Source organism: Frieseomelitta varia, unplaced genomic scaffold (genome assembly GCF_011392965.1).
Source record: "Frieseomelitta varia isolate USP_RPSP 00005682 unplaced genomic scaffold, Fvar_1.2 scaffold_214, whole genome shotgun sequence".
Classification (NCBI taxonomy): Eukaryota; Metazoa; Arthropoda; class Insecta; order Hymenoptera; family Apidae; genus Frieseomelitta; species Frieseomelitta varia.
In genome coordinates, this window is record NW_025109906.1 from 208,883 (window position 1) to 227,990 (window position 19,108).

The following is a 19,108-nucleotide window of genomic DNA, read 5'->3' on the forward strand; positions in this document are numbered from 1 at the left end:
TGAAGATCAGAATTCGGTTCGTGGCTCGCGGATGATACCTCTGGATCTTCTAGAGAGCAGTCGGACAATGAATCATGAATTCGCAGCCGGTTTCGTAGATTGTCACTTGGCTTGAAAATAACCGTTTCGTCGGATCTCTCGTTTCTTATCTGACTTCTCTCTAAGAGGAGCGTTTCGATGAGCTCGTTTATCATTTTAAACCGCGATCCCAGCCAACTGCAAGGCGATTCCGTTTCAATTTAGTTTCGACGAAACGCGCAGTTAATTATTATTAATTATCAATCATTAACTAACTATTAGTTATTACTAATTATTAGCTAACAGTTAGTCAATACTTTCATTGTTCACGCACAATATAACTGTGCTGTAGTCGTACAAAATAATCGACTGCGTGTTCGTCATGTAGACGATATTGAAGAGGGTCAATATTTTGACTGGCAGGGTAAAATATGCATTTTTATCGAGTATCCGTTCGATGCACATTCCGTACATTACGAGCGCGATTAGTATCCAGAGAGATCCTGCGATCTTAACGCGACGAAATAAATCGCTGTAATCGATCTTAGTTCCGAGCTTCTTCAAAATTTCGTCGACTTCGTCGATCTGTTTCTCCATCGTCAATACATTCTGAACAGGAAAGTGATCAATTAATGAAAGTGATTAACCACTTGCCCTACGATTTTCTTTTCAAACTTGTTTGATAAGCCATATGTCGGGCAAAAATTTTATTCGAAGGTGCAAAATTAAGGAACCTTTCGTTCGCCGCTGCTACTGAATAAAATACGAATTCGAACAAGAACCTCGTTGTTGTATCTATTTAATTACATCATGTCAAACGCGAAGGAAGATAATTATTCAAGATTTGAAAAATGTGAGATTTTTGCGCGACTCTTCTCATATTTAAAAATAAAATCGTTTTCAAATATTACGCGTTTAACAACTATTTTAAATAAATATTCTGGTGTATAATTCACTACTTGTGTATTTATGATCTTATTCTTATTCTATTGAAAAAGAATCCGTTATTCACCTTGGACTGATACAGACCAATAATCATTGAACTCGTACACCCAATAATATGAATAGTATATTGGAATGCGTGAAATACATGTTCCCTGTCAATGGTCTTGCCTAAAATACTTATAATACATATTAGAAACAAGAATGGAACGATAGTGACTGTAAGGATTGAAATCGTGTTCCAGATCCAGCTCAATATGAATTTAAATTGATTTTTTCTTGGATCTATGAAGTTCCGGTGTGTCGCTACATAATTCAATATGGTCACCATCCTTGTTGCTGCCCTGTAGTTGTCCATCGTTGTTTTAATCTAAATAAAAAATATTTTTTAACAATTGTTTACAACTTGAAATACTCCAAACGTGGCAAGTTAAGGAACCAATGGATTTTTTTGTTCCTTTTATGGGGAATTTTGAATGGATTTCAGTGAAGTTAGAATATTTTTTTTATACACAATGGAAAACGGAGAAAACATAAGCGAATCAAACTAAAATTAATTAAATTAAAATTAAATCAATTAAAATTATTGTTATTGTAATCAAATTAATTTAATTAGCTATCACTATTATTGTTATTGTAATTAAATTAATTTAATTAGCTATCACTATTATTGTTATTGTAATTAAATTAATTTAATTAGCTATCACTGTTATTGTTATTGTAATTAAATTAATTTAATTAGCTATCACTATTATTGTGATCAAATTAATTTAACTAGCTATCACTGTTATTGTGTACAAATTAATTTAACTAGCTATCACTGTTATTGTAATCAAATTAATTTAATTAGCTATCACTGTTATTGTTATTGTAATTAAATTAATTTAATTAGCTATCACTATTATTGTGATCAAATTAATTTAACTAGCTATCACTGTTATTGTTGTGTACAAATTAATTTAACTAGCTATCATTGTTATTATAATCAAATTAATTTAATTAGCTATCAATATTATTGTTATTGTAATTAAATTAATTTAATTAGCTATCACTATTATTGTTCTTGTAATTAAATTAATTTAATTAGCTATCACTATTATTGTTATTGTAATTAAATTATTGTTATTGTAATTAATTTAACTAGCTATCACTGTTATTGTAATCAAATTAAATTAATTTAATTAGCTATCACTAGCTATCGCAATATTCGCTGTTCACAAATTGCAGATTATTCCAAGGAATTAGACTAGTTACAATATTGTTCTTCGTGAAGAAAATGTGCTTAAGGAGAAGAATGATTGATTGTGCAGCGAACGATGTCAGAAAAAAAAAGAAATGAAAGAATGAAGTTAATCCACTAACGTGAACTTCAACATAATTGAACTGTTTGATTAAACGTCGTAAGATCATCACTGTTCAACAATTTTGAACCGTTAGAAGGAATTGTAAACTAAGTAATTGTAAAACAAGTTGTAATATTTTTCATTTATGTAAAAGTGGAAAATATAATTAAAAACGTGTGCGCTATGTATTATTAGGTACGTATAGCAGTGAAGTTGAATTATCCAAGTTTTCAAATTTTGAATCTTACCTTTCAATAAGTTCAGAAACGAACCAACGAAATACTTTATATTGACGTCCAGCAATTTCAACGCAGTACGAAGAGGAATTAATTTCAACGAAGAGGAATGCACTTCACGATTAGGTTCACGTATCATGGAATCGGAAATTATCGAAATGGTGTTTCAATTTTCGAATTTTACGATTTGCTCAGCTCACGCTCAAATTTACATTGATCTCTGAAGTGAATGCAACGCACACCGAGTAAAAATTAATAGTGTTATGCCAGTTCGAAATGAAAGAATACGCGAGGCATTTAACGCGACTTCTCTCTTCGACTGCACGACTGAATGTAATAGCAATTCAATATGTGTTTCGTGTCATTAAGGAAATTGTAAAAAGAGAGGAGGTATTTTAGTTATCAAACATGGTGATGAATGGTAGATATTATTTCGACTGATTACGATCGCCTCGGAAAGTTATATTAATTATTACTTCGTTCAATAGACACAGAAAATTATTAACTTTTTCATCGCTAAGTGTTTACTATTACAATGGAATATTATATTTTGTTAATTCTCCTTATTTATTAATTTCATTTGTTAAAAGGAGGATTTGTAAAAGACAAAAAAAGGATTTTGAATCAAAATTAACATAAATTAAAAATTGACAATAATTATTGATGGATGATGGAGTGAATTAAAGTAATTTACCTCGCATCATAATTAGTCAGTATAAAATACACGAATATTCATGTATTTTATTATTAACAAAGCCTGAATTTTGTGCATATTGTGGAAAATCATTCTGCTACGACTAAACGAAAGGGTGGAAACAACTTTCTAACAAAAAGCTCATAAAATATTAAAAAAAACATTTGTAAAGGTCTACCAAAATTAATACAAATGGAAATCAACAATATTGGATAATGGAGTAGAATGTTTCTCATTTTGTCTCTGTGCTTGTGGGGAAATCAATACTCGTATCGAACTCGACGAAACCTTTGCTTCATAATCATTTTATGTTATCGCATATCTTGCCCCATCGTTTATCAATTTTTACTTTATTATTTTGCTAAAAATTAACGCAGCAACGAAAAAAACACTAACATAATCAAACTCGAACCACATCTTCCTTATTTCTTTGAAGATATTCGAACCTTCTACTCTCGATTCGATTTCTTCTTTTGGAATTCTGTATATCTATCATTGTCTTCGTCTTTCATGCACAGATTTTGTGAAAATTAAAATTAAAATATCGCTAAAAATTAATCATTCTTCGACACGTGTAATGTTCAATATTTTCACAGGGAGACTTTCCTCGAATTTCCTTTCTCTACAATTCTGAAAATTTTATCTCTGTCTTTCGGATTTTTCAAAATTGAAGTAACAATGTCTTCTAAACTAACAGTTCCCCGACCTAAGCCAATATTTTTCACAGGGAATGCGTTGATTAATCGATCGAAAAATATATGACGCCGTTTGAAATAATGAAGTCTCCGAAAGCCTTACATTTCTTAATTTTTAAATTTTGCAGGTGAAGATTTACCAAGGGATTGTTGTACAATCTTTTCTATACTGAATAACTTTCGTCAACAAAACGGGAATATTCAAAGTCATCAATTCATATCGAACCATTTCATGTAGTTAAAAGCAACAGACGCAGAATTTGATAAAAATTCAGGCCAAAGTCCATTGTCTCAGCGTGGGCAAATTTTTCTCTACTACATCGTTATTACTCTTTTCCATCCAATTATTCTATGTATCCAGAATGTCTGAAAATCTCTTTTCTTTTTCTTTTTTTTTGTAAAGAGACAATAATTCGTCACTGTGATACGCTCGGAAAAAATTCTACTACTATTGCCTTCGTGTCGAATCTCCTAGGGAAGAAAAAAAAAAAAAAAGAAAATTGCAGAAGGAAAATGGAAAACGAATGGAGCAAAATCGATGAGCCGTGAAGTTAGAGCACGTCTCGTCGAGTCCCGGTCGAAAAGTCTGTCTCGTTCGATGATCGTCGGCCCAAATAGGAAGCCCCAGTAACGTTCGACTGCACGACTACGCGAACAGAGCGGAGAATTCGAGATACGTGGACTCGTGGGGCGTGAGGGAGCCCTTAGGGAATCGGGCTAATCCACCGAACGAGATTGATTTAAGAGTTTCGGCCGTTCTTCCGAGCAATTTCGAATAGTTGCACTTCAGTGTCTTTGGAGTATGCGAAACAGTTGTAACGCGTTGCAAACAGACTGCGGATTTTTAATGCGTTCAGGGAGAGTTCAAATGCTGCAAAAATATTTTATCACTTTTTAAACGCTCGCTGAATTTGAAGAATCACTGTTAGAAAGAAACGACCCTCTTCTGTCTTACGATTCTATTTTTTTTGTTTGTTTTTGTTTGTTTGTTATACTGCGATGTTTTTATTTGATTGTTCCACGAGCGTTTAAAAATATTACATTTCAAAAAAAGAACTTCTATTTTTGCATGCGCAAGAAATTATACGTGTAACATTTGCTGTACTGGCAAATATTACGGGAGAGTGGTTTAAATTAAAGGGTCAAAGATCGCTGAAAGATCTATGGAATACAGAGATATCTATACTTGGTTATTTATGACAAAGTTTATTAGACGAGATGAATTTCGATTCGAGTTTCCATTTCTTTAGACATTTTTTTCGCTCGAGAGTTAAAAACGCGCAGAAAAATCCGCAGTCTAGCTAGAAGAACGACGAGGATTAGTTTTGTAATAAAACGTTAAAAGAAACATTTAGAGAGTATTCAATGTTAATACAGCATTCTTCGAGAAGAAAGAACGTATATAATTCAGAAATAAAAATGTCAAGTAGTTCGAATAATTCAGAAGGTTGGCAGGAAGCGAAGAGAAATTTTAACAAATATTTAGAACAATAATTGTCCAAGATCAAAACCAACGGACAGTTTACCTAAAAGAGGCACACAACGTAATGGAACATCAGAGAGGTATAAAATATTTTACAATAAACGTAGAAATATTTTACAACAATTATACAGAGGAATATCTGTAATAAAATATCTAAAGTAAACTCTTGTTAATTAAATGAAATGCTTAAGCACTAAAGTAAAGCGTTAATTTAATATACGTTTACAGAGAGAGGAATATCGCGTAAATAAGAAACAGATGTTAATTTCATCAATGATCAATTGTTGCAAGTCGCTATCGATTCGATGGATTATCTACAACAGGTCAGGTTACGTATATTAATCAAAATATCAATACTGGAAAGGTTTATACTTTCTTCTTCTGGTGTGATTGACACAGAGTTAGACCTTGCAAAAATAGAGTGATCCCTGGTTGATTATTCAAGCCTCGAGGACGTGATTCAAGTAAGCGATGTAGCAGATGGCTAGTCTAAGGATCTCGATCTTCGAGAGTTTCTTCTCTGGTGGCAAGGTCGGCAGAAGCTTTCGAAGTTCTGCGAAAGCCAAGTTGAAAGCCTCCACTCGAACCCTCTCCCTGTGACAGATAATTAACGTTACGAGCAGTTACCGAGATGTTCGTCGAAAAATCGAAGAAACGTCAAATTCTGCAAACGAAGTATCCATTTCGACAATTTTCAGCAATTTTTTTAATTTAATTCAAGACAGAGAGGGGCTTGATATTTTCAAATCTCGGTTCTTTAAGAAAAAAAAAAACAAATATTAAAAACACGCACCAATTTCTCGATCAACCACTTGCGCTGGCAACCTGATTGGCGGACCGTAACGAGCGACCAAGCCGAATATACAACAATTCGCCGCTTTCTTTTTGAACTCGTCGGCGCGATATCGCCGGATTCGATCAGAAATTATTGAGAAGCGATAAATTTATTATTTTGTTTTGCCTGGGTTGTACTTAAAGCTGAGAAAATATTATGGCACGTGATTCCAGCGCAAGAGGTTGAAAGAAGAGAAACAATTCAGAGAATATGAGACAAATGTGAGAGTGTATTAAATATAAAATAACAATATGAAATAACGATAATATGATAGCAAGATATTTGGATAATTCACGAAGCCCCTACCTCGTGGCATGTGCTGTTCGATATTTTTGCGTCGCTCTTCTGCGTCGACGTCTTTCTTCCCTCGAAAGCGTGCCGGCACCAGGTGCACCAACCCCGTTTACGACCACGCCGTGTCCACCGTTCGCCATTTTGTCTTCGATCGATAGGAATTCGCGAGAAGGAAGGCAATCCTTCTTTCCTCCTTCTTTCTCTAATAAATTACCATTCAATATCTCCGCGGACAAAGGCTGCAGTCGCAGGGAACGGAAACTGAGAGCGAAGCATCCTTAATCCTCATGCTTTCAGCCTGAAATTTAACATTGTACACGTTGCTGGATAAAGTGGCAAATAATTTCTAACATTGTACAATTTCAACATTCAATCTGAACTTGCAACAAATCTGTTCGTACGATTTTACAATTTTAAATTTTAATCTTCTTCCTAGCTCTGGAACTAGTGATCTGGAACAATAAATCGTTCGTTGGTGTTATCATTTTGATAATATCGCCCGAGTTATCGCCCCGTATTGTGGTAAACGCGAGTCTCGAGGGAACGGGCGAAATTCGGAATAAAGGGGACTGCTTCTCGAGGAAAAAATAATGGATTGATCAAATATTTGCTGTACGCCGGCAAAATTATTTGCCAAATATTTGATACACGAAGGCAAGCGCAACGAACACAAAGGATTAATTCTTACGTCCACCCTTTCGTTTTAATGGAATTCTACGTAACAAATACATGGTAATTAATTGATCTAAAGTTTCCTTCACTTGATAATTAAATCTGTGAATGTTCACGAACACGACTTAAAGAATACGCTAATTTAATATACAATATATGCAACTGCTCGGTCTAGAACACAAGCTGACACGGTTCTAAAATGTTACAATGCTCGAAATGAAAAACGAAATAAGCGAAAAATAAATTTATTGTGGACGCCGTGCCGAAAGGGTTGAGACCTTTTTTTTGATTAATTGGTTAGCAATTGCCAATCAAAATCAGATAAAATTCAGAAAATTTATACTTGCAGGCAGTGTGTTGAACTCACAATCACTCACCACTCTCAGCAGTGTCATACTCACAGTCACTCAAATTAACAATATTAAAGATAACTTCGGTAAGCACTCGATTTCTCAAATTCTATTTCTTTTGAGATTAAACTCGACTCTGAAGTAGTATTACATTCGTAGTTACTCGTTCAGAGTGTCACACTTGAGTAGTGAGACTCAACTTTGAGCCATACTTAATACCATACCATAATCGATCTTTAATTATTAATAAACGTATCAAAATATTCGACGTACAATTTAAATGACAAACTTAAAATAATATTCGTTTGGACAGAAAGGTATAACCGGATCTAACACTTTAAATTATAATTCAACATCTAAATAGAGCTATAATTTTAAATGTTAAAAATCAACATTAAATATTACGATTCCTTTGCTAACTCAGCAGAGGCACGTTACGTGTCGTTCTACTTCGATTTCCCATAAATTCACAGAACTTTCGCGGTGTATAAATAAAAAGGAAGTGTATAAAAATGAACGAAACTAGCTTCAGGAGAAAGGGAACAGTCATCGATGAATAAATGAGGGAAACTAAAGGCAAAGAGAACGGTGTGAAAAAAAGAAGAAAGCCTCGATACTCAGGGGGCTCTTAAATTCCGAGCAATTCGATGAAAATCGACGAAAGGTGTCATTCTATTATTCAGAGAAGCTTCGCGTGAAACTCATCCCTTTTTAATTATTCACGCCGAACAACCCTCGGTCTCGTTCAATCTGATTCTTATGGTAAACCGGCAATTCCTATGGACGTCTTCTCGCGGTTCCTTTAAATATTTCAGGAAATTTGTCAGATTTCGATGCCCGGTTTCACTTTTATTGCCATCCTCTTTCCTCCGAATCTCACGTTTTTTCTTTTTCTAATGTAAATTTCATTCTGGACGATATGTTTGAACTGTTATAACTTTGTAAAAAAAAAAATGTCGTACAATGATCCAAATTGGTTTCATTTTAAAGCGTAATTTTTCTATCTCTGATAATTTTCTTTCAAAGATGTTTTTACACTGTGTAACTGGTGTAAAAGTTCTTTCCCTTATTTTATAAAATTATAAAATTATATTTATTTTATGAAATTATAAATTTTAGAAAATTATAAAAATTCAAATGTTTCTGAAAGCATTGAAAAAATTTTGGCTAGATGTACCGTAGTCTTGAAGATTGAAATCTTCGGAACGAGCTATACCATTTTATTTTTAATATTTTATTGATCTTTGAATATTAGAAACGAAGTGTTTCTTGAATTCTTGTCGTTTGATCCTGATACTAGAGCTCTAATTGAAATTATATTTCAAGATATGCACTGTCATATTATTTTCTCAAAATGAGATCAAATTTTAATCAATATGACAATAAAAATGTACATCTAAATACAATGGAACAAGACATATATTTTATTAATTTTTTACGTTCAAAATCCAGTATTCGATGTTACATTATCTGTAACTTTAAATTTAAATATTACAAGTGCTAACAATTTTGACTCACGCTTCATATTATATTGGACCAAAATTTGACTTGTACTCTTTTGTTCGCAGATCAGAAATATTTTCAAAGTCCCCGCAAGTCCAAGTTTTCAAGAAAATCCAGATAAAGAAGAACCCACATATACTTTAACGTGAATATATCTTTTAATTACGAACGCTTTAATTGTGAACTTTTAATTTTAAATTTAATTACAATGAAAACTTCGCCGCTGAATCACGTAATCGACGCAAACGCGAACAGTTCAGTATCTTGAAATAAACGAAATTAGTTTAGTTAAACTAAACGTAAAATAAACGAAAATTAATCGTCGCTTGTCGCGTTTCTGAATATCTCCACGAAAAAACTTACTGTTGCTTAAAAAAAAAAAAGAAAAAAAAAAACACTTACTCTTACGTCCCTAACGCTCCACCGTCACTGTCTTCATACTTCAAACACATCTCACCACCATCTCCGATCGTTTATGCCGTCTCAAGATAGAAGAAAAAAAAAGACTGTCTTTCGCCCTGTGGATCGGTGAAACACGATTACGCCGCGAGATCGACGAGGTCTCTGATAAGATCTCGTCGCGTGGGCAGGATGCACCCCCACGCGCGCAACGATTTCAAGGATCATCTCCTTGTCCCAGAAACCACGCCCCTGACGATGTTCTGTCGTTGTTTGTCGTTCACTTTCTGTTCGCTTGTCTCTCTCGTGCAGCATCCCCTGCAGTTCTCCAATGGGAAAAAGGGAAACAGGGGGTGAGACCGCCCCAAAGTGGCCGCCATTGCGTCGCTGTCGCCGGATTATGGAACGCTTCTGCCTCTCGCGGATGCGAGCATTATACGCGAATGGGTGGACCATTTTATCGATCATGCGAACAGTCCAGCTTCTGCGTGTACGGCCGCTGAATTTTTCGCTGAGAAATTTTGCAATAGCGACTTTTCAGGTCAGGTGAGTGTTGGATTATTTTACAGCGGCTAGGAAGCTTTGCTTTCGTCCGTTCTCGGTTATAGAAAGAAATTGATTTGATTGACTAGAATTACCAAAGTGATCAATTTCACGGTCATTTTTTCACGGAGATTTTGTATACTTTGCACGACGTATTTTTGGAGATTTTTTAGTAAAATATATAAACAGATGCTTGTGTTCTTTGTTGCATTGCACGTCCCTTGCACTTCAATTTCTCTATCACAAATTTTATACTTTAATCGTCGGTAATTTCAGTGTTGAATAAAAAGTGTCTTTCTTCTTTCTACAGGATTTTAGATGAAAAATTTGAAATAGGAAAATTGCTAGAAAGTGTTTGATGAAACTTTTTGACAATAGAAGATATGCTTCGGTTTTGTTTATATGTTATTTTTTACAATAATATTTTATTTGAATAATGTGTATTCAAATAAGATCCATTATAGTAATGTAACTACTTCTTTTCTTTTTTTTTTCAAATTTTTCAAGCTTTTTTGCTTTTGTAGCAAGCGGTTATTAGATAGGAGTGCTAAATAAATGTCGAATCATTACATTATAATATGTAGTACTATACATATAAGTACTGATTAAAAATATAGTACTATATTTCATAATCTGCATCTCAGAGTTTCAACCGTATTTTTTCAATGCTCAGAATCGTTTGAACGAAATTACTAATTATTAAAAATAAACTAAACGTGATGATATCACTCTTGAGAGTTTCAAGGAAAGTTGACTTCTCTTCCAATGGTGAATTATAAATTTCTATTAAAATTGAACGTTTCGACAAGCGTGAGATTGAAACACCAGTGTAAAAATCCAAGAATCGTGAAATCAAAAAGTTAACAAAAGTATCTTTTGTTAACAAAGATGCCTATTTCGAGTTGAAAAGTTTTCAAGCTAAAGGGGTGGCTCCTTGAGCCTGACATCCAAACATTGTAATTACACAAATTGTTCCGACAAATGGCAAAGATTGAACAGAAAAGGGGTTGCATCGAATAATCATATTCACACGACGATATAATATACACGCTGTGCAACACGTGTCGTTGATTCACGTCCTCGTGACCAAATATGAAACGAAGCACTTGAATCGTTCGATTCCCGATGAATGTTTCCTTTGGCCACGAGTGTCATGAGATAGTTCACGCTTCGTTGCATCAATCCTTGCCTTTTCGACGCCTTCCGACGCCCCTTCGTGGCACGTGACTTTCGAGACGAACGAATTTCAACGAAGGGTGGTTTCTCGACAGCTCTCTTTCTCTGTCGAATTCATAATAGACTTGTTTGTGTATTTTATGACCTGTGCGGTGGATCGATTGTCATTGTCGGCAACTGTTTAGAGGAGTAACAGCTTGGAAGCTGAAAATAGTAATTGAGAAGCAGCGAATGAAAGACCGTGTTGAATTGAATAAAATTGAAACGAAGGAAGATTTAATTTTCCTTCCAGTGGATGTAAAATTATTTTGTCTTTCTAATTGTTCAAATGGTTGCTAACTGTTGTGACACATCGTGTAACATAATATTGAAACATCGCACGCACATGTATTTTATATGTACTTTAATGAAATTTTTCGACTTTAAAGAAGTCAAGACATAGGTAGAATTAAAATTACGCTTTCGTGTTATGCAATGTGATAAATCGTGATAAAAAGGAGATAAAAAACAAGGAATCGAATAGAAGCGATTCGTGAAATTCAAGAAAAGCTGATGAAACTTGTTAATTAATTGAGAAGAAAGAATTTTATCTTCAAGAAAAGGATAAATGTCTCTTGAAGAAGGAGATAAATACCTTGATTGTTTTATTAGCTTTCGATATCTGAATTTTTTAATAAAATTTATCGTTAACTGCTAGAAAGTGGATAATAAACACGAGGGTGCAGCACAAACAAGGTGGTGGAACAGTCTGATCAATATTTCAGTGCCTGTTGGTATACAGGGACATGCACTCATCCTTATCGGTCGAAAAAAGGAACGTGGTGTGTTTCACCAAAAATACTATGTCAATGACAAAAATAACTGTATCTCTCGATTATATAAAATATTTCATGATTACACACTACATATAGATATACTTTTCAAACACTAAACGTGTACTGAAATATACATGCATCGAAAATTTCCTCAAGTGTAAAATAATATCAGCGAACATCAAATTGAAAAAGAAGAATCGAACTTTGCAGTTGCAAGATTTGTCATTTTATTATTATACACAACGGGACGAAGCTAGTTATTATACATAGAACATCAAGCTACTAAAGGTTTAAAAACAAATGAAATACACAGAAGATCCTTCACAAATATAAAATGGTTTCTCGTTGAAGCTCTTTCTAGCTTTTCTACGTTTCCGTGTTTTAACTAATCTGACCATAAAAATGGAGAAAGAATCGAAATTGCGTAAAACGCTTCCCAACTGGAAAATTTCGAATTTCACTATAGAATGAGACTAATTAATTCGACCTACCACCACAGATATATAATAGAAACAAATGAAATACACAGAAAGCTGAAACCTTTGTGGACACGAAATATTCTAAAAAAATTTCCTGTTACAGCTCTTTCTATCTCGCCTCTATTTCCAGCACGTTTGGCCAATAATCGTTCAATCGTAATGCGTTTCTCACAGTAGAACCAGTGGCTGTTGGATGATCATAATCGTTCAGTTGTCTGCGAGTGGTTCTCCTTCTTTTTAAATCTCGCGACGTGGGCACGCAGATGTTCAGTTTCTTCGACCATCTTGTCCTCCAGGCTCGTTTTATCTCCGTTCTAACCTCGATGTTCAGCAGACAGTAAAGCAGAGCCACGAAAGAACCCTGAAAGAAAGGAACGATTTATTATCGTCGGTGCATTATCTTCTTTTGCATTTTTTTGTTTATTTCGTTTCCTTTTCTAAATACTGAAATACTTGAAAAGAAACGAAGAACTGATCGCAGAAGAGCCAAACGAGTTCCACGCGATTATCATTGTTGTAGTAGAGGCCCAGGAATATAGTATAGTGAGCGCTGAATAAGGGTATCAGTACCAAAGTAGATTTGGCCCACCTACTGTATGGAAAGAAAGAAATTTATGTTCTTCGAGACAATGCTTCTTCATCTGTATTACTGCATTGCGATAAATACACCTCTATGACACAGTTTCCAATCAAACGAAAGTATTTGAAAATATTTATTTAAAAAATATCGAAACCCTCGATGTATAAAGTATTACGTTTGTCTGAATTACACGGGATAAATGATTGTTATATTAATAGGTTCCAATACTTTTTGAATACTTTCGAATAATTCTGTTCGATCGAATAAATATACAATAATATAAATATAATATAAATATAAATAATAAATATACAATAATATAAATATAATATAAATATAAATAATAAATATAATATAAATATAATATAAATATAATATAAATATAATATAAATATAAATAATAAATATAATTTAAATATAATATAAATAATAAATAATAAATATAATATAAATATAATATAAATATAAATAATAAATATAATTTAAATATAATATAAATAATAAATAATAAATATAATATAAATATAATATAAATATAAATAATAAATATAATTTAAATATAATATAAATAATAAATAATAAATATAATATAAATAATAAATATAATTTAAATATAATATAAATGATAAATAATAAATATAATATAAATAATAAATATAATATAAATAACAAATATAATATAAATATAAATAATATAATAAATTTCGTATTTTATTTATATCTGCAGTTCAATAATAAAAATCAAAAATTTTGTGCACCGACGAAGAATAAAGTGTTCAAGGCTCAAATTTACCTGTATTGCATCTTTTTTCGTTGCAAGTGAACCGATGTTTTAAACTTGATGAACAGGACGCGTACTATGTTGAGGAACAGCAGAAAGTTGAACTAATAACATACATTTAATCGTGTCGTCAATCGATAATCACTGTTTAGAAAGCGTTCCTGCGACGATTAATTCAGCGGAGAATTCTTTGTTTGACATCGACGATTCTAATTTCAAGCGTCACTCACCAAAATTGATATTTCAATGGGAATCCTTATGGGCAGAAATAAAGAAGGATTGCTGTGGGTGGTCCAACAATGTGTGTCTTCGATCGTTGCTCGTATTATTATCCAAGGAACGACCACGAAAACAGGCAATCCTTAATTATACAGATATAAATCACACCCTGTCTCTGCCATTTGTATTTTTAACATTATCGTGCAATTTTTGTTACACACATGATTCTTTTAATAACCCTGGATCACTTTTAAACAGTTTCTCAAACATTTTAACGTGACATTGAATTATTTCGAAGTTCAACTTTAATTGACAATTAAATTAAACAAATTAATTGAATTTTATCTTTACTCGATATGTGAATACAATGAATGTAGAAATTAATCGATCGACGAAAAATTCGTCGATACTCTCACAAGTTTGTGAAAAGAAAAAAAAAGTCGTGTTTGAGAGTTGAAACGATGATCCAATGATTTCTAAATTAATTATGCATGATTTCAATTGATCACACTCATATTTTATATCTATGTATATATAATCTTACCCCAGCCCATTAAAACATACAGATTAATGGCCGTACTATCCGCGCAAAATGCCCAAACGACCAGATTATGGAGGTACAAACCCTCCATCAGGATCCAAGAGTAATTAGCAACGATGAAATACTGCCACGCACTGGTAATAACTTTGCAAATCATCGTCTGAAACTAATTGCTTTAATTGAACATCGATTCTCGTTCATTTTCTCGTTTGTCGTTTTCTATTTATTATCATTTCGTTTTTTTAACCCACTAAGGACGTGATATTTCATTCGATAATCCGTGTGTTTAACTTTGAATTTTCGAGAACAAAAGCATCTTTGAACAAATGAATTTAGATTTGCATATTTATTTCTCCATTGTGGATGTTAACTTTTCATCGTTGTATCGATTTGACATCAAGCAGCAAATTAAGCTGAGAAAATTGAGGACGAGGATTGACATTGCGACTATAAAAGAAAATTCCACGGGTTTATCTAAATTTTACAATTTTACGAAACGTGAAAAACTCTTTTGATAAATCGCTGTTCAGTCCTTAATGGATCAATCGAGTATTTGTGTGCGCCTACGTTTCGTTGCTTGATGAAAGCGTTCTTCTCGTCGAGGTAGACGACATCCACCGTCCGTCTGATACCATCGACGAAGATCCAATCCCTGATCAGCGCCATAAACGCTCTCATTATGAAAGAAGCGAACAAATGCATGTGCAGTCTGTTTCTTGGATTTCTGAGTTTTCTAAGAGAAGAGATTGAAGAACTGTTAATTGAGATTTTAGTCGGTTGTTGACTGTTCATTTTCGTTAGGCAAGTACCTGAGTAGAGAGAAAATGATCATCACGATAACCAGCATAGTGAAGGACGTGGTGTAACCAATCTGAGAGACGATTCTGACGATGGGCAACCATTCCTAATGACGATGTAAAAATGAAGTAAAAAAGACGAAATGGAGGTAAAAGATTTTGTTTCGAACGTTAAACGATCATTAGACTACGCGTGTTCGTGCAATTTTACATTTCTATGAAAACTAATTAAAATAAAAAAAAAGGAAAAAGAAGAATGAAAGTTATTTTCACCTAGTAAAAATATATTATACTTCAAATATTTTGTCCAACGATCGTGTTTAAGTTCAAGATTCTTACAGCCAACAGCAAAGATTCAAAGTTCCCGTAGTCTTCAGAATTGCTGCTCGTCCCATTTCTCATGAAGTAACGAGCGGTGAATTCATTCGACAACTCGCACAAACTGTAATTACTCTCGGGAATATCGTTAGGATTTGTGTACCATTGGCCATTTGCGAGACAAACTTTCGTGGCCGTCGCTGTAACGCGGACATTCGACTCCAAAGTATTCGTCGCGGAGTTTAACTGGTACATCAGGTCGGTCTCGGAGGGACAGGGCAAAATAGCGGTAGTCGAGGCCTCGGTGTACGACCAGCAAAGTAAACCGTCGAAATGTGGCGGACAGTGTCGAAATTGTAACGTTGCGTTTTGTGATGTTACGTTTCGATCTGTTTGATAATATATACAAGTTAATAACATGTTAAAAATTATCTTTAGAGACTATTTTTACACTAACTTAATTTACTACTAAAAAATATATATATATTAATATTAAAATATATATATATAAATATTAAAATATATAATATTAAAAAAATACATATAAATATTAAAATATATAATATTAAAAAATATATATATAAATATTAAAAAAAATACATATAAATATTAAAAAATATTAAAAATATATATATATAATTAAAATATATACTATTAAAAAAAATATATATAATATATATAATATATAATTTATTATTAAAAATTATCTTTAGAGACTATTTTTACACTGATTTAATTTAATTTAATTAAAAAAATGCAAGTACAACAAGGTATACTATAATAAACTGATTCGTCTCTAATTTATAGAATACGTATATGAACAAATATAAATATGTATATATAGTGTTCACAATGTTCGCGATAATATTCATTCATTCAAAGAAGTATTTTTACCTAGATAAAACATTCTGCAATTTTATTAAAGCTGCAATGAGACAACTGTCATGAGTGATGAAAATAATACAGAGTATGAATAACCATATTGATATGGCTAAAATATTTTTATATTTGTATAAAATATCTTGTAATTGTACATATGTTTAAATTTGTTCCAAACTTGGCCAAACCTGATCACGATAGTGATTAATGAAATATCAAAATGTAACATGTATTTGTGATACATTATAACGTATTATATTTGTAAATATTTGTTCTCCAATAAATGTTTGAATATTTTCGTCAAGATATACATACGTATATTTATTTAAGGATGTATTATATATACATTACATATCGCATCATAAAAAAGAGACCAAACGTGTTTCTTTGTGTTCGTTCTAGGCAGTTCTTTGCAATTTTCATTTCTTCATGCATTTTTTCATTGTCTCTTTTCTTTTTTCATTCGACAAGTACAGGGAAAAACGAGTAATCATTAGTCGTATTTGTTGACTTACACTCAGTCATCAATCCGTTGCATTTCTTTTTCTGTTCGATACAGAAACGTTCCACGTTCGACATTGCGTTCATCTTCACTTCCGGTTCCATTTCGGTCGTGATCATTTCTCGAACCAATTAATAACACTTAATATCGTTGAAAAATCTCCAAATTTCTTAAAAATCACGATGGTTGAAAAGTCTGAGGTGAAAACTCAACAAAATTTAATAAATGTTAGGAAACGTTGTGAGGAAGATCAGTGTTATGGAAAAAATATACTTTTAAAGTACTATCAATGGAAAGAGCGAGTGAATAGCACAGGAATATCGATGTGAACCATCTGAAATCTGGAATTGAAGTGACCAGTCAATGGATTAGATGGCTATGCCTCGCCCTTCTTGGTGTACTTCTTGGTATAGTTACGCTATAGTCACCTGGAGAAGAGACTCGTTTCCAAGTAGAACGAGTCAGTCACTAGTCAGCCAAAAAAAGTTTCATTTTCGTCTCCACTGCCATGAATTTTCTTTTAATATAATTAATATGATTAAAATTATGCTAAATAAAATAATTTAATATGAAGTTTAACATGAAATAATATCTTTTAATATAATTAATTAATATGAAGTAATATCTTTTAATTTAATGAATTATATTATATTAAAAGATATGAAATAACATCTTTTAATGTAATAAATTAATATGAAGTTCAATATGAAATAATATCTTTTAATATAATTAATATGATTAAAATTATGCTAAATAAAATAATTTAATATGAAGTGGACGAACGAAGAATAAAATGATTATACGAGAGAGATACGATAAACGAATTTTCATACATTTCTTGATTTGTATTGTACTTGGCAAGTTAGGCGAAAATAAAAATTGAAACAGAGAATAACTGAGTAAACTTGAAAGGAAATGATAAATCTATTTGTAAAATAAAATGAAGTAATATTACTTCAGTACGTTTACGTCAATTATGTAATTGATATTGATTACAATTATCAATATTAACCATAATTATAATAAATTGTCCTTCGTCTTCGAACAATGATGAACAGTTACAAATAATTCTGCTGGAATTACAAGTCATCGATAATGATGTATCTTCTTAAAAAAAAAAAAAAAAAAATTGCGTACAACAAGGCGATGACACAAATGTCATCTGCTTTCTGGAAATATATGTTATACAATTTCAAAGATAATTGCAATGAAACAAATCGACTGGGACGATCCATCCATCAAAAGAATGATCGTTTAGACAGTCACTCGAGGGTCTCAGCCAATAATGATAAAACCACCAAGGAGCGATCGATCAAATTGTGCCAGCAGACACTGAAACCACTACTCTGTAAATCAAATAATTCAAAAAGCGGAGAACATTTATCGATCGTATAAAAAAAGAGAAAAAACATTCTACTTTTCTGAGCAGAATAGAAATAGTGACAAAATCACAATTTTTTAATCAATTAATAAACCAAGACAACGTCTCTATCTTCGAGCTCGTACAATCGAACGAAATTCATAAAAAGAAATTCTACTTTTCCTACACCTGAGTAAAATAAAAATAATAAAATTACACTCGACGTACGATTTTCTAATCGATATTCATCAAAATAACATCATCGTTTATTTTCGAACGAAAGACACGCAAAAGTTCCAGAGCTTTAATTGTAAAATTCTTTTGGACAAAATGGAAGGGGGAGGGAGGAAGGCAGAAGATTGTCCGGGGTACAAGAAAGAAACGTCGACAGGCCGTGTATTCAAAATTTCGTTTTTATGTTAAACTTACACCAACCACACTTTACAACAGATTTCACTTTTCTTCGGGAAATCATCCGCGTGCAATTCTCACCGTCTCTCCCATCAGCTCCCAGCCTTTCCAAACATCGAAACAATTTTCACAAACAACGTTCTAAACTATCTCTCACCCTTTACCACAAATCCTTTACAAATTCTCCCAAGGGAGAACGCAACACGCGCAAACAACGGATGATTCTGCGCGCCAGATCCAACA

The 19,108-nt window shown here is 32.7% G+C and overlaps 2 protein-coding genes across 3 annotated transcripts; both read right to left on the reverse strand.

Annotated features, from left to right (window-relative positions):
- Window positions 1-5,602: 5,602 nt before the first annotated feature.
- On the reverse strand, window positions 5,603-9,571 carry LOC122527244 (helix-loop-helix protein 1). Of its 2 annotated transcripts, XM_043651247.1 has the most exons (4): window positions 9,468-9,571; window positions 6,553-6,838; window positions 5,819-6,005; window positions 5,603-5,725 (listed from the first exon to the last, which is right to left on the reverse strand). In XM_043651247.1, the coding sequence occupies exons 2-3, from the start codon at window positions 6,678-6,680 to the stop codon at window positions 5,852-5,854; spliced, it is 282 nt and encodes a 93-aa protein (XP_043507182.1). In that variant the 5' UTR covers window positions 6,681-6,838; window positions 9,468-9,571; the 3' UTR covers window positions 5,603-5,725; window positions 5,819-5,851. The 2 variants fall into 2 exon arrangements, with proteins under 2 accessions (XP_043507182.1, XP_043507181.1); XM_043651246.1 differs by having other exon boundaries at window positions 5,603-6,005.
- A 2,678-nt stretch (window positions 9,572-12,249) lies between these two features.
- On the reverse strand, window positions 12,250-17,253 carry LOC122527229 (vasoactive intestinal polypeptide receptor 2-like). The gene is made up of 9 exons (XM_043651223.1): window positions 17,108-17,253; window positions 15,735-16,102; window positions 15,408-15,502; window positions 15,166-15,331; window positions 14,602-14,764; window positions 14,069-14,199; window positions 13,851-13,942; window positions 12,931-13,069; window positions 12,250-12,838 (listed from the first exon to the last, which is right to left on the reverse strand). Exons 1-9 carry the CDS (start codon window positions 17,211-17,213, stop codon window positions 12,587-12,589), a joined length of 1,512 nt encoding a protein of 503 aa, XP_043507158.1. The 5' UTR covers window positions 17,214-17,253; the 3' UTR covers window positions 12,250-12,586.
- Between the last annotated feature and the right edge of the window lie 1,855 nt (window positions 17,254-19,108).

What these genes read in the sequence shown, in the direction of transcription:
- LOC122527244 (XM_043651247.1), bottom strand. Translation starts at nt 6,680, where the DNA reads ATGGCGAACGGTGGACACGGCGTGGTCGTAAACGGGGTTGGTGCACCT. An exon ending in CGAACAGCACATGCCACGAG is followed by an intron (nt 6,006 to 6,552) that starts GTAGGGGCTTCG and finishes TATCTGTCACAG; the next exon opens with GGAGAGGGTTCGAGTGGAGG.
- LOC122527229 (XM_043651223.1), bottom strand. Translation starts at nt 17,213, where the DNA reads ATGATCACGACCGAAATGGAACCGGAAGTGAAGATGAACGCAATGTCG. An exon ending in CTTTCATCAAGCAACGAAAC is followed by an intron (nt 14,765 to 15,165) that starts GTAGGCGCACAC and finishes TAAAGCAATTAG; the next exon opens with TTTCAGACGATGATTTGCAA. An exon ending in AGTTCTTCGTTTCTTTTCAA is followed by an intron (nt 12,839 to 12,930) that starts GTATTTCAGTAT and finishes CCTTTCTTTCAG; the next exon opens with GGTTCTTTCGTGGCTCTGCT.